The sequence below is a fragment of the Pelodiscus sinensis genome, chromosome 3 (genome assembly GCF_049634645.1).
Source record: "Pelodiscus sinensis isolate JC-2024 chromosome 3, ASM4963464v1, whole genome shotgun sequence".
Lineage (NCBI taxonomy): Eukaryota > Metazoa > Chordata > Testudines > Trionychidae > Pelodiscus > Pelodiscus sinensis.
In genome coordinates, this window is record NC_134713.1 from 127,836,535 (window position 1) to 127,851,409 (window position 14,875).

General features: G+C 40.3%; 1 protein-coding gene across 1 annotated transcript in view; it reads left to right on the forward strand.

Annotated features, from left to right (window-relative positions):
- RYR2 (ryanodine receptor 2) overlaps positions 1 to 14,875 on the forward strand; it is a 648,519-nt gene that overhangs the window by 233,705 nt on the left and 399,939 nt on the right. The window contains exon 6 of the mRNA XM_075924816.1: positions 9,592 to 9,606. Within this exon, the coding sequence (XP_075780931.1) occupies positions 9,592 to 9,606 (15 nt within the window). The remainder of the gene's footprint in view (positions 1 to 9,591; positions 9,607 to 14,875) is intronic.

Sequence of the window (14,875 nt, forward strand, 5' to 3'; positions counted from 1 at the left end):
TAGAATTCCTCTTGTCCCCCCATTGTGGCCCTGTCCAGCATGGCCGTGAAGATCCCTCCCATGAATTGCTTCTTCAAGAGGAAGCAGGCACCCTTCCATAGAGCAAGTCCCACTGCATTACTAGGACTGTGGTTGCTATTCTTCATATTTCCTTATTCTGAAAAAGGGAAGTGGCCACTACCCGATCTCAGATCTCCAATTAATCAACAGGTTTATATGGAAATTCCTGTTTTGGATGTTCAGCCCCCCTTTCTAATTCCATCCCTCTCCCAGGGAGTCTAGTTAGAGGCTTTCACCAGAAAAGATGCATATTTCCACGTTGACATTCATCCAATTCCCTGAAGAGTTTGCTATTTTAATCCTCCTAATCACTGTGTAAAAGATCTTCAAGTGGCTGTCTTGTCACAAACCAATTCTACCAGCTAGATATACAGAGAAGCATTGGAATTAGAGTTCATCCGCAAATTCAATTTTCATGCTAATGGACTCAATTGTGATGAAGAGTGGTTGGGACACTATCAACTTAACAGTCATTGAAGGTGCAAACAGCTCTTTGTGTAGATTCCTATGTCAGGATGGATACTATCAATTGACTTGGATTCTTATCTGCTTCGTTTTAACTACCCAATCTTCAGATACTTACTGATTCCCTCTACCTTCCTGATTTTCTATACCCTCTGCTCCCTGTCCCCCTCTCCTTCCCCTTCTATCCTATTTATTTTGGGTCTGTGCATCCTAAACTCAAAACTCCGGTCATCTGAAGAAGTGGGTTGTGCCCTCGAAAGTTCATGATACCATCTACATGGTTTTTTAGTCTATAAAGTGCTACCAGATCATTTGTTGTTGGTTTATTTTTCTGTACAGACTAATTTGTCTACTCCCTGAAGCTGCTGTTATATGGTTGGTGTTTCCCACCTATCTGTTCCCTGTGCTCCTCTTTGGTATAGCCATTGCTTCTTGGGTATACACAAAGTCTTTGCCATCATTGCAGCCCATGTGCAGTGACTTGGCCACTCTGTGTTTCCTGACCTAGATAAGATATCTGCTTCTTGTGATGACATGCAACCACTTCCCCTCAGCAATCTAGGCCTTTTGGAATCTTCTCTATGATCAGGGCATTAGTATCATCAACAAGGAAAAATCAGTCCTTGTACCTACTCAGTTGGTCACCTTTATGGGGATGCACCTGAACACTCTTGTGACCTGGGCTTCCTTCTCAGTGAACCAACTTACTGCTTTCATTTCTATCATTACAGCTTTACACTGCAGATGGTTTGTACCTGCCAGTGGTTTTCTCTTTTTGGACCCATAGTGGCCTGCACCTTCACTAAAGTGCTGAAGAGTAGGTAATTACTCCTGCACCCTCTGAAGTCAATGACAAAGCTACCATTGACTTCAGTGGTTTACAATTTTGCCCTAAATATTTTAAGAAAAAATTAGATTGTTTAATCTTTTCGGCTGAAATAATATTTTAGCCTTTTCATAGAATCATAGAATACTAGAACTGAAAGCGATGTCAAAGGGTTTATCAAGTCCAGTCCCCTCCACTTGTGGCAGGACCAAGCACCATCTAGATCAGGGGTGGGCAAATACTGGCCCGTGGGTTGGATCTGGTTTGTCAGCATTAGCTAGAGTCAGCACTTCTATATTTGTCTGCTCCTCCAGAGGGATAGGTGATTGCAGCTCCTGTCGGCTGTTGATCACCATTCCCGACCAATGGGAGCTGCAATCGCCTGAACCTATGGAGGCACAGGTAAATATATCAGTGGCAGCCTGCCAGGGGCTAACTCTGGTGAATCGTTTTATTGCCACCCCTGAGCTAGATCATCCCTGAGAGATGTTTGTCTAATCTGGTCTTTAAAAAATTCTAATGATGAAGATTCCACAACCAGTGCTTAGCCATCCTGACAGTTAGGAAGTTTTTTCTAATGTCCAACCTAAATCTCCCTTGCTGCAATTTAAGCCCTTTGCTTTTTGTCCTAGCCTCAGAAGTTAAGGAGAATATTTTTTCTCTCTCCTTCTTGTCAATATTATTTTAGGTACTTGAAAGCTGTTATGTTGCCTCTCAGTCTTCTCTTTTCCAAACTAAACAAACCCACTTTTCAGTCATCCCTCATCGGTCACATTTTCTATGCCTTTAATAATTTTTGTTGGTCTTCTCTGGACCTTCTCCAATTTCTCCACATCTTTCCTGAAATTTCTCCACATCCTTCCTGTGCCCGGAACAGGACAATACTCCAGCTGAGGTCTAATCAGTACAGAGTAGAGCAGAAGAATTACTTTGTGTATTGCTTACAATACTTCTGTTAATGCATCCCAGAATGATGTTTGCATTTTTTTCAATAGCATCACACTGTTGACTTGTATTTAGCTTTTGGTCCACTATGACCCCTAAATCCCTTTCTGAAGTACTACTTCCTAGATAGTCATGTCCCATGTTGCATATGTGAAACTGATTTTTCCTTGCTACGTGGAGTATTTTTCTTTCCCTCAAATGAGTTCTGTTTGTTTCAGCCCAAATTCTCATTGATGATAAGGCTGTTTTTATAGCTCTCTGAAAATATATCTTTCAGAGTGCAAGAGGAACATATTTTAGATATGTTGCTAAATATTTACTTTCAAAACCCACATAGAGCTCGTTTAGGTATCAGAGAATCTGGATTGAGAGAAACAGAAAAATCTGGCTGTTGGTAGAAACTAAGTTGGAGTGAATAAAATAGAAGAGTTGGCCTCTGGGAAATACAGTTTGGAAAGGAGTAGAAAAAAGAAACCAGGAATGTGTCAGAGGTTAAAATGGCAATGAGGAGTTGAGCTTCTACAAAGCATAGCAATGGATATAATACATCTGCAATAACATTTAAAAATAATTAGTTGCATAGTAGAGCAGGGATAATTGCCACAGTTTCAAATGTTTTTAATGCGTTCTCTGACGATGTGAATATTCTGTGAGAATTTTCATGTGTGCTGGTTTCACTAAGTACATCTGTAGATACATAGATATTTTATACCGTTATGGGCAGAAGCATGTTAGTTATGATACAGAACTAATATAAAAACACGGTTCTTGCCTTGAATATGCATTCTGATTTTGGACATGATCTGAAGTGTGTTAATGACAAATGGAAGAACAACAAAGGTCTTAGCCATGTCACCATGTGGCCAGCCTATTGAAATATATACACATCTAGATGATTTAAATGAAAATTGAGAGAATGGTGGGGGAGAAAACCACAAGAGGCTCAAGTTAAGAGTTATACTAAAAGATCTCTTTAATATGGAATTACTGTTTCAAATTCCAGTGCCTACAGCCATAATTTAATCCATGGATGAGAGTCCTGCATAAAAATAATTATGTCAAATTAATCTAAGAGTATTATGCATTATGTGATTCCATAAAGAGCTTTACTTTTGGGATTGTAGCTCAGTTCAATTTAAGGGAAATTAATGTGGTGTTGTCTACACTCCAAGGCTGAATTGTTGTGTGATCTGATTTTTGTATGCAACAGGAGAAATATCTTCCATTATTCTATTATGAATCTTTTCCCCTTTACCATGCTGGAACTGTGGTGTGTGCAGCACCAATAGACTGCAAAAAACTCTTTTCCCAGTGGGCTGTCTACTTCTACTTATTCCCAGCAGCTAAGCCATAAAACCTAGCTAAAAATACACCACAGACTTTTCTAATATTCGATTTTCATGTAAGCTCTAGGTGTCACGGGGATGTTATGATAATGAATAAAGGGGTAAGGCCATAAGCTTGGTACTAAAATGTGGTCTAAACTATAAAAATGGCAACTACTTCTGTAGCTAATTTCAAATTATGTTTTACATTATATAGCCCCTTTCATCCATCAGCGGAACCCAGAGCAATTTGTAAGCTATATACCAAAAAAAAGTCAATTGAGGTAAAAATGCTCCAAACAGCTGTAAAGATGTATGTGTGCTTCATAGAGGGCTGGCAGATAGCAGAAGCAGAACTGTCTGTACACTTTCTATAATCCCCAGGGAGAAACTTCCATAGAATTTCTTTTAAGCTCTCTGTGGGGGAGACTCTGTGGGAGGGCCAGTGTTGTGTTAGATCAGTGGCCAGTGGTTCAGTATACTGCACCCAGCCAGAGGGCAAAATCCATATTAGAGGGAAAATCATTACCAGCTTTCTGTTTTAGGTTCTTTGTTGTGGTCCAACAGCACCAGGAGCCTGTCTGCCTGATGTGGAGAATGCTGTTCCCCAGAGTAAGATATTGTTCATGTTCAATAAAACCCTTTATATAGGCTCTGATTTTTTTTTCCCACGATTTGGCCGCAAGAGATTAAATACCGTATGTAGTTGAATGTATGGAATTTAAGTCAATAAATTATGATTATCCAAACGGGAATCCAGTCAGGATACTTCAGCTCTTTCAAGTGGTTGTGATATAGTATCTGGAAAATATTAAAACTTCAAAACTATTTTACCTTTCTCCCAAGCCGTGTATGTGGTAATGGTCAGAGGAAAAAAGAGAAAATATGTTAATTCAAAATATTTTAATTTTTATTTTCATCTACAGTTCAGTCTCTTTTTTCCTCTGACGATTACCACATACACGGCAGTCTCAGTATGAAGATGAATAAAACAAGATGTGTGTATCACCATTGGATAAAAGGAAGCCTTTTAACAAGACTTTGTTTTTACAGATAAATTGTATTATGACTAATTGTTACAGCTATAGCCATTGTGGAATGGTGGCCCTACTCCTGGGTTCTGATAAGGCCTGAGTGGGGTCTCTCAAGCAGCCTCAGTCCTGCCTTATTTGCCCTTGGCAGGATTCCAGCTCCAGTCTCCCAGTGACAAAGGTTTTGGGCTAATTCCCCAGGGTCAGCCTGGGCTGTGAAAACTGTCCAGTCCAGCTCTCCAGCTGGCCTCTCAGGCTTCCAGCCGAAGGACGGCCTAACGACCCTGGTCTGGGGCACCTCACTCTCCACCACTTACCTATCTCTGGCAATACTGTTGCTTTCCTTGGTTTGGTTTGCTCTGCTGTGTTCTGTTCTCTGCTCACTTTCTGTTCTCTCTGCACTGCAGAGTTTTTGCGCAAAAACTCAGAGCGTCCACACTACAAGTGCATTTTTGCGCAAGAAAAAGTACAGTAGAGCATCAGAAGACAGGCCTTTCTTGCGCAAGAAACACCCATCAGAAAAAGCACAGATGTTCTGATGGCCATTCTGTGGATGTTCTCTTGCTCGGTAACTTTTTGCGGAAGATCTTTGCTGCAAAAAGTTCTTGCACAAGAAACCTGCAGTTCTTGCACAAGAGACCTGCAAATAGCCTCATTCTCTTCTCCCCTTCCTGCCAGGAAGGCATCCTTTTAACAGATTCAGTGGCAGCCTCAGGTGAGATCATCTGGCTCGCTTAATTTGCAGTAGCCCTGTCTACTTTGCTCCTAATTGCTCAGGGCTTTCTCTCTATCTACTATAGTCCTCCAGCCTTACTGTCACACCATCTTCTGAGTTTATTAGTTACCAGATGAAATACCAGTTGAATGTGTTCTAAACTAAATCTACACTACAATGTTAATTTGAAATAACAAGGTGAGCATCCACACATTAAGCCCATTATTTTGAAATAACAGGCTTGGTTTTCAAAATAACAAACCCTCGTTTCATATGGAACAACACCTATTTTGAAATGGCTATTTTGAAATGGGGTGAGTGGGGACAGGGCAGCTGTCCTTATTTCAAAATAATTGGCCTGCAGGGCTTCTCACATCTGCCCTGGTGGCTTCTTTGTCTCCACCCATCAAAATTCCATAGTTTCCCTTCCCCTGTAGCTTTTAAAGGTGCAGGCAGAGGGCAAAGGCTTGTAGCATCACACCAGTCCTGACACACATTAGGACTCTACTCTTCCTTCTTTGCTGCCAAGGCAAACCCCAGCATTCCACTAAGCCCCCCATGGCTGCAAGGAAACTGGCAGACACCTCTGAAGCCCCTAGCCAGGGCCAAAAGAGGAGGGTACTCTCATGGACTAGTGTGGAGATCCTGGATCTCATTGAGGTCTGGGGGGAGACCAGCAGCCAGGATCTCTGCACCAAGATGCCCAAGGCTAAAGTCTGTGGCCTTCTGGCCACCAGTCTGGTCCAAAAGGGGCACCATCAGACCCAAGACCAGTTCTGGATGAAGGTCAAAGAACTCCGGAAGGCCTACACAAAGGCTAAGGAGCAAAGTTCCCATTTTGGGGTGGCACCTCACATGTGCTGCTACTTCAAGCAGCTGGATGCCATCCTGGGAGGGGACAGGTCACTTCTCTCCCACCTTGTGGAGAACTCTGGCCTGGCTGCACCTATTCTCAGTCTCCACAAGGGTGGGGCTGTGGATGAGGAGGACAATAACAAGGGGGAGGAGGCCACCACTGACACCATGCCCACCAGCCAGGTGCTCATCCCCAACCTGGAGCCAACCCCCCCCACCCCGGATGTCTTCCAGAGTTCAGATGAGGCTGGGGAAGGCACTGTACATGATTTCCTGGCTGAAACTTTCCCTTGAGCCATCCCAGATGTGCACTGCCCCCAATAGGCCTGCTGAATGGTGGTGCATGGTCACTCAAAAGCCCTTGTGAGCTGCTCAGCCTCTGCCCCCCACCTGGCAAGAGTGTCTCCCCCTTGTTCTCACATATGGTATGGAGGACGCAGCAGGCCGCCACCACCTGGGGGATATTCCAGTCACTGAGGTCGAGATGGGTGAGGAGACATCGGAAACTCCCTTTGAGGTGGCTGAAGGTGTCCACCACCATCATGCGGTACCTGCTGAGTCTGGCATTGAACCTTTCCTTGGTGGGATCCAGGTGTCCCATGCAGGCCTTCATCAGCCAGGGGAGCAAAGAGTAGGCTGCATCACCCACAATGCACATAGGCATGTCCATGTCCCTGACTCTCATGGCATGGTTGGGCGGAAAAAGGGCCGGCATACATCCTCAGGAACTCCAGCCTCTTCCAAAAGATGTGGGCATCATGCCTTCCCTGACCACTTGACATTAATATCTGTGAATTAGCCCTGGTGGTCCACGAGGCCTGCCGCACCATGGAAAAGTAGCCCTTCCTGTTTATATAGGAGGAGGCCTGGTGTATGGGGATGTGGGTGCTGTTAATGCTCTCCTAAACACCTGTAGTTAGGGAAGCCCAAGGCAGCAAAGCCAGTGATGATGGGGGGGGGGGGGGTCTATGTAGCCCAGGATGATGACCCTAAACAGCAGGATGGTTTTGATGTCCCTAACCACTTCTAAAAACATAGGAACGTAGAATCACAGGATTGCCAGAGCCCTCGGGAGTTCCCCTAGTCCAAGCCCCATCCCACAGCAGGAGCAACCCCAACTAACCTATCCCTGGCAGGGCTTTGTGAAGGCGGGGCTGGAAAACCTCCAGGAAGGGAGATTCCATCACCTCCCCCCCCCTTTCCTAGGGAACCCATTCCAGTAGTTCACCACCCTCCTGGGACAATAGCAATATGAGAAATCTTAACTCCATGAACTTAATTTACAAAGATAAATTCAGGATTATTATTCCTAACCTTGAGTCCTATGTTTGCCTCTTCTGTGGGGCAAAGGGAAGGACAAATATAATGGAATGGAAGAATGTCCTCACTCCAAGCCCCCCCCCCCCCCGTCTATGAGCATCAGAATGCATGGCATAGTGCTCTGATGTATGCCCCCCCTCCCATTCCTGGATGTTCATCAGTGCTATTTTCTGATCTATCAATAGAGTGATAGATCACTCTGGTAGCCCAGTGTTCTATGTATTGGGTACATAGCACACTCCATTTTCTGAATGGTAGATTTGTTTTCCTGGCTTTTCAGCTGAGTATCAATGCTGTTGAAAGGCAACATTCTCCTTTTTCAATGAATGACGTATAAGAGTGGCAGAGGTACTAGAATGCTTTGGTTCTGTTGAGTCAGTAGTAGGTAAGTCACTGAGGTAGCATTAATTTGTGTGGAGTGTGTCCAGAGGATCCCCCTAAGGCTTGCCACTTACTAGTAGCTACTGTGTGCAGATAGGTGCCTGCCACACAGAGTTGCCCCTTCAGTACTACAGATTGGGGGGAATCTCTTGAAAGTTATCCTCTGTTGAGTTATTTCTGGTGCATAGGGTGTATATCAGTCTGTAGGTGAGTGATCCAGGGCTCCCTGTTTCTCTATGTCCAGCACTGCTGGCCAGGGAGGCTGTCTTTCAGAAAGACATTGGAATGATTCTGATAATTAAACTAATGAACCTTACTTCAATGCCATGCAAACTGGCTGAAATATTATATAAGTATATAGAATTATATAATACCCAAACGTTATATTATAAAGACAAAAGACTATGGCATGTATCAAGAAAAATTGTGTCTTCAGTCTATCACAAATCTTCCATCATGTCAACAAAGTTCAACCAACTGGTAAATTTAATTTGGGCATTCAAAAGAGAGAAAGAAAGATCACAACATCCAACCTTTGACAAAGGTATTCTTTAAGTCTTTTAAGGAATCCAAGCAGTTATAGGATGAGAGGTAAAGTTACTGTAAATGATTAGAAATTGACTAAAGGACTGAAAACAAGTTTCTCTAATTGGACTGATGCTTAATATATTTGTTAATTATCTGTAAAAGGGTATGAAGAAGGATAGCCTAATATCTTTGGAAACAGTTATTTAGGTGAGTTATGAGCAGAGAAATAAGGTTCTTGATAGATGTAGTCAAAAATGGTAACATGATGGCAGATGAAATTAAACATTGATAAAGCTAGGTAATGCACATTTGAAGGAAAAACTTGAACTACTTTTATGTTTTACTGGGTTGTGGTGTAGCCTTGTTGGTCCTGGGATATTAGAGAGACAAGGTGGGTGAGGTAACTTCTATTGGAGCATCTTCTGAGAGTGAGAAACAAGCTTGCAAGCTACACAGAGCTCTCTTTCAGATGTAGGAAAGATACTCAGTGTCACAGCTATAGACAAGATCAAACAGACAGTTTAGCATAAATAGTTAGAACTAGAGGACACCTTCTGCCAACTTAATTCATATGTAATACTTGAAAACAATGTTTATGGATTTCCATTATTTTTGGCATTCTTAGTGCATATGGCATTGCAGTAATTCCTTAGAATCAGTATGCAAGAAATAGCAGTAGCAATTCTGCTTTTTTTAGTTTACTATGCACATGCATATTTATAACATAGTCACTGCTGTCAGTCGAGCTGCTGTGTGGATCACTGCAGTTTGAATGTGGAAAATTGCAGTGAAGTTAGAAAGCATTTGCAGAGCACATTATTAAAATATTTCAACTGTGACCCCCATGTTCACTGCACTCCATATTTAATTTACACAATAAAAACTATTTAATTTGACATATGATTTAATATAATTGATTCTCTAACACTGAAGAAATTGTATAGAAGAATTGTTTTCAGCAGCTGGGCTATCTAGCACTCTCTGTAATTATATAATAATTGTTATGGTAAAATATGCTTTTAAATATTTGTGCTTCGGTGCTTCTTGTTCACAACTTTAAGGAAAACATCGCATTTTTAAATGTCTGAGAATAAATATTCATTTTATGTTTTCTCTTTTTCCCCCACTTTGGCTCTGCAGAAATTTATGATGAAGGTAAGTAAGCTAAACATTTATTTATTGTACTTTATGTGACTTTTTGCTATTAACCAATTAATTTTATTTTTAAAAGTAAATATCACACTTTCACTGGACTTTTAAAAGTTTTGGATGTAGAAACCACACTAACGTAACTAAGGCTTTTTTAATTATCATGAATGGTCAGAGGCAAGCACTCTGGGCTATGTAGAGCAATAGTATTTGAAGGGATAACTTTAACAGTGGCAGATAAACTTTCTTACAAATTGTTTGAAAATATTAAAGCAATTGTCTAAAGGGACAAAAAACTTCCCAATTTTGAAAAAATGCAACTTAATGATTTTGAAAAAGATAATGTTTGATGAATTTTATAGCTTTATTCTGTGTATTTATTGACTCTATTCTTTCTTTATATCACCTGTCTTTATGGTTGGCCTATTTCTGCAACTCCCAGTTAGTTGCCATGCAGTCAGTAGGTTTTGGCACATAATAATAAACCTTGAGGCAATAAACAGATAAATGTCCCAGTAAAGAGATAACTGAACATATTGAAAACAGGTGCCACACACTCTGTTTCTGCTGTTCCTGGGATGCTGCCATGATGGTTTTTTGCATCAGCTGGGATGGCAGAGGCCTTCTGTGGTGATGGCATCTGCACTCTTAAGTCATTCGAATAAACACATTCCTGGTCATAGGTGCCCTAATTCTGGAAACCTTTTAGTTCTGGCATAAGGAAGGCTAGGTAAATTCTAAAATATTTTGAAAAGTTCACATGAACCATGAAATAACCTGAATAGTTCTTATTCAGTGATTTATCCAAAATTTGTTGATTTACCCAATTTCAACCCTTTCCTCTAAATGGTAATCTGCTTGCCAACATATTTACATAATTATCCTCTTTGAAATAAAGTACAATTCTATTAAGTAGAATAATTCAATATATAAAGGAATGCACTCCACAACTTTGTCTTGGAATTATAGCATACAGCCTTCCATTCCCACATCTGCTACTTTAGCCTATAGACTGCAATAATGTCTCCACCCTGCATCTGTATAATTGCTGAGTCTTTTTCCTGCTATGTCTATTGCCCAAATGTCATCCTCCAAACCAGAGAGGGACAACCAAGGCAAGTGAGTGGGCTGAATGAGTGGTCCTCCTTAACCTCAGCCAGCTGCAAGATTTTCATAACCAACATGGTCTCCTGGGAGACGGTAGTTTTTCTAACTGCATTTGTATATCTAGAATTGGCGAGGTGCACCAATGAATCATAGTAGCACTTTGATGGGATGCAGAGAGAATGCATAGCTCTCAGTCAGTGTTGTGTGCAATCACTATGCAACTCACTTCATATGCCCTCACTTTACGTGGTTTCAATTTAGTAATAGTGGTAGGAAAAAAATGATATGGATGGAAACCCGGGGAATCTGGCAACCCTGCACGTGGGCAATGGTAAACAAAATGTTACAGAGGTGTTTTCTGGGTGGGAGCTTTGCACCAACTGAATGATGATGGTGGATGAAAGAAGGGAGGCAGTCTAATCTAGGTAAGCAGTGTTATTTTCAAAGCTGAGTTTAAAAACGACAGAAGAATTTACACAACATGAATTGGCCCCACTCTTGTCTCTCTTCATGCATGTGTTTTTATTCTTTATCGTTGTCTCTGCCTCAAGCAGCAAGGTGGATTGCACATTCATTGTATCACAGAAAAATCTCCCTCTTTATCATGTGAAAAATACGTCCTACTTATTTAGCTTTAAAATAGGTGAATAGATTTTTATCTTCCCTGGCTCTTCCTTCTTCCTCTCCCCATCCTAAAATAAGCAACATTGTCCTGTTGGGTAATAAAGAACCAAGGAACAGCGATGCTGTGTCATGATCCATCTAGCCCAACATGCTATATTCCGATAGTGGCCAATCCCAGATGCTTTAAAGTAACAAACAAAATATGTGATTTGAAATGATCCTTCCTGTGTTATCCATTCCCAGCTTCTGGAGAACAGAGGCTAGGGACACCATTCCTGTCTGTGTTGCATAATAGCTATTGATGGACCATCCTCTATGAATTTATTAAATTCTTTTTTGATCTTTTTATAGTCTTGGACTTTACAACATCCTCTGGCAAAGAGTTCCATAGGTCGACTATGAGTTGTGCGAAGTACTTCCTTTTGTTTGTTTTAAACTTGCTACCTATTTATTTCATTTGGTGTCTCCCTGAAAGTTCCGAGAGTAAATAACACATCGTTTTTTACTTTCTCTGCACAAGTTGTGGTTTTATAGACCTTTATTATATCCCTATTGTTCATCTGTTTTCTAAGTTCAAAATTCCAGTGTTTTTAATTTCTCATCTGGAAACTGTTTCATACCCCCTAATCATTTTTAGTGTCCCCTTCTGTGCCTTTCCTAATTCCACTATATCTGTTTATAGTGGGCATTCAAGATGTGGACATGCCATGCATTTCTGTACAGGCAATATGATATTTTTGTCTCATCTATCCCATTCCTAATGATTCCCAATATTCAGTCAGCTTTTTTTACCTCTGCTGCAAATTGAGTGAATGCTTCAGAAAACTATCCATACTGAGTCCAAGATCTTTTTCTTGAGTGGTAACAGCTAATTTAGACCCCCTTCATATTATATGTGTAGTTGGGATTGTTTTCCAGTGTGCATTACTTTGGATTTATCAACACCTGAATTTCCTCTGCCCTTCTGTTGCTCACTCACCCAGTTTTCTGAGATTCCATTGTAACATTTCACAGTATGCTTTGGAGTTAACTATCTTGAGTAGTTTGGTATCAATCTGCAAATGTTTGCCACCTGACTGTTTACCCTTTCTTCCAGATCATTTATGAATATGTTCAATAGCACTGTTCCTTGTAAAGATCCCTGAGGGACACCATTATGTACCTCTCTCTATCATGAAAACTGACCATTTATTTCTATTCTTTGTTTCCTATCTTTTAACCAGTTAATGGTCAGTGAGAGGACTTCCCTCTTATCCCATGACACCTTATTTTTAAGAGCTGTAGTTGAAGGTCCTTATGAAAAGCTTTCTGAAAATCTAAGTACATTGTACAGTGGTATTCCCCCTTGACCACATGCTTATTGATCCCCTCAAAGAATTCTGCTATACGGGTGAGACATGATTTTCCTTTACAAAAATAATGTGGACTCTTTCTTAACAAATTGTGAGCATCTGAGTATCTGATAATTCTTTTTCTTATATAATTATACCCAGAATGCCTGTAGATGTTAAAGAATCAGAATTTCTAATGGAAGTGTTCTCAGCCATAATATAAAGATTTCTGTTTTACATGTAAGATTTTAAGTAGAGGTTCAAAATTCTAATTTATAGCTGTCTTGATTGCTTACTGGATCTGTTTTTTCATTCAGAGAAAGGTCTCCATTGCTGGGAAAGTGAACATAAATTTCACTTTGTAAATGTTAACCAAGAGATCAGGTTGTGAATCTTAATGTACTACTAGCTTTATACACATTCTTATTGCTTGCCAGCAGATTGATATTGTTAAAATTTGGATAATATAATATCATATTGGCATAAATGTTTGAGATGATCACTAGTGGTTTTAATCTTTTTACTACAGTTTGTAAAAAGCCACCTTGTTATTATTGAAAAATATGCATACAACTCATTTAGTTAGCTAGATGATGTATTCACATTGGGTTTTTGTTCCCAGGGTTGCCCTTTTCTTGTGCAGTAACTTTTTAATATACATATTCTCTAGGAAGACTGACTTATTTTTTTTATTAGTCTGCTAGTTAGCTATTATAGCTTACCTGTGCATTTTTGGGGGTTGGTTCCTAGGTATTGCACATATAGCAAGTGTTGATTGACTGCTTGCTGAAGATTCCATAGATACCATGGTACTGGTAAATGCCATCAAAGAGGAAAACACAAAGATTTTAAAACTTGTAGTATATATGTTGATAATTTGGTTTGTCTATTTTGCTGCTGCTGATGGTGATATGGTATAGGTAGCAGTGAGAGAGGCAGAGACAATGTTCCAGACTGTTTTGTGTTTTCCTGTTTGTTCCCATTTTTAAAAATGAGAAAGATGGGCTAAGGCAGAGCCCATATATTTTGTAAAACATTAGTGTAACACAATATATTAAAGATCTCTGTGTCCTTTGTATGTTCTGAGAAAGTCATCAACACATAGTTTGACTTCAACCACTGAATCCAATTCACTACTTTAATTTGTTCTCTGTTCTTTTTGTGTAGGCTTCAAGTTCCCCTGATAAGAACATAAAAATGGCCATATTGGGTCAGAATAAAGGTCCATCTAGCCCAGTATCCTGTATTCTGACAGTGGCCAATGCCAGGTGCACCAGAGGGAATGAGCAGAACAGGTCATCCATTCCCAGCCTCTGACAAACAGGCTAGGGATACCATTCCTTCCTGTTCTAGCTAATAGCTCTGTTGGAACCCTGTTATAGTCTTGGACTTCACAACATCCTCTGACAAGGAGTTCCAAAGGTTGTGCATTGTGTGAAGAAGTACTTCCTTTTTTGTTTGTTTATACCTGCTACTATTTTCATTTGGTGACCCCTTGTTTTTATGTTATAGGGAGGAATAAATAAGTTATTTATGCATTCTTATCACACCAGTCATGATTTTATAGATCTCTATCATATCCTCCCTTAGTTATCTCTTTTCCCCAAGCTGAAAAGTCCCGGTCTTCTTAATCTTGCCTCATAAAGCAGCCAATCCATACCCCCTAATAATTTTTGTTGCATTTTTCTGAACTTTTTCCAATGTCGAGATATCTTTTTTAGATGAGATGAGCACATCTGCATGCAGTATTCATGATGAATGTATATAGAGGCATGAATTTATATACAGATATTCTCTGTCTTATTCTCTATCCTTTTCTTAAGGATTCCTAACATTCTGTTTGTTTTTTTGACTGCTGCTGCTGTTGAATGGATGTTTTCTGAGAATTATCAACAATGACTCCAAGATCTCTTTTCAGTAGTTACAGCAAATGTAGTCCCCATCCTTTTATACATATAGTTGTGATGTTTTCCAATATGCATTACTCTGCATTTATCAACATTAAAATTCATCGGCCGTTTTGATGTCTAGTCACCTAGTTTTGTGAAATCATTTTGAAGTGCTTCACTGTTTGCTTTAGACTTAACTATCTTGAGCAGTTCAGTATTATCTGCAAATTTTGCCACCTCACTGTTAACCCTTTCTTCCAGATCATTTATGAATACAGGCAGTCCCCGGGTTACATGGATCCGATTTACATCGGATCCCTACTT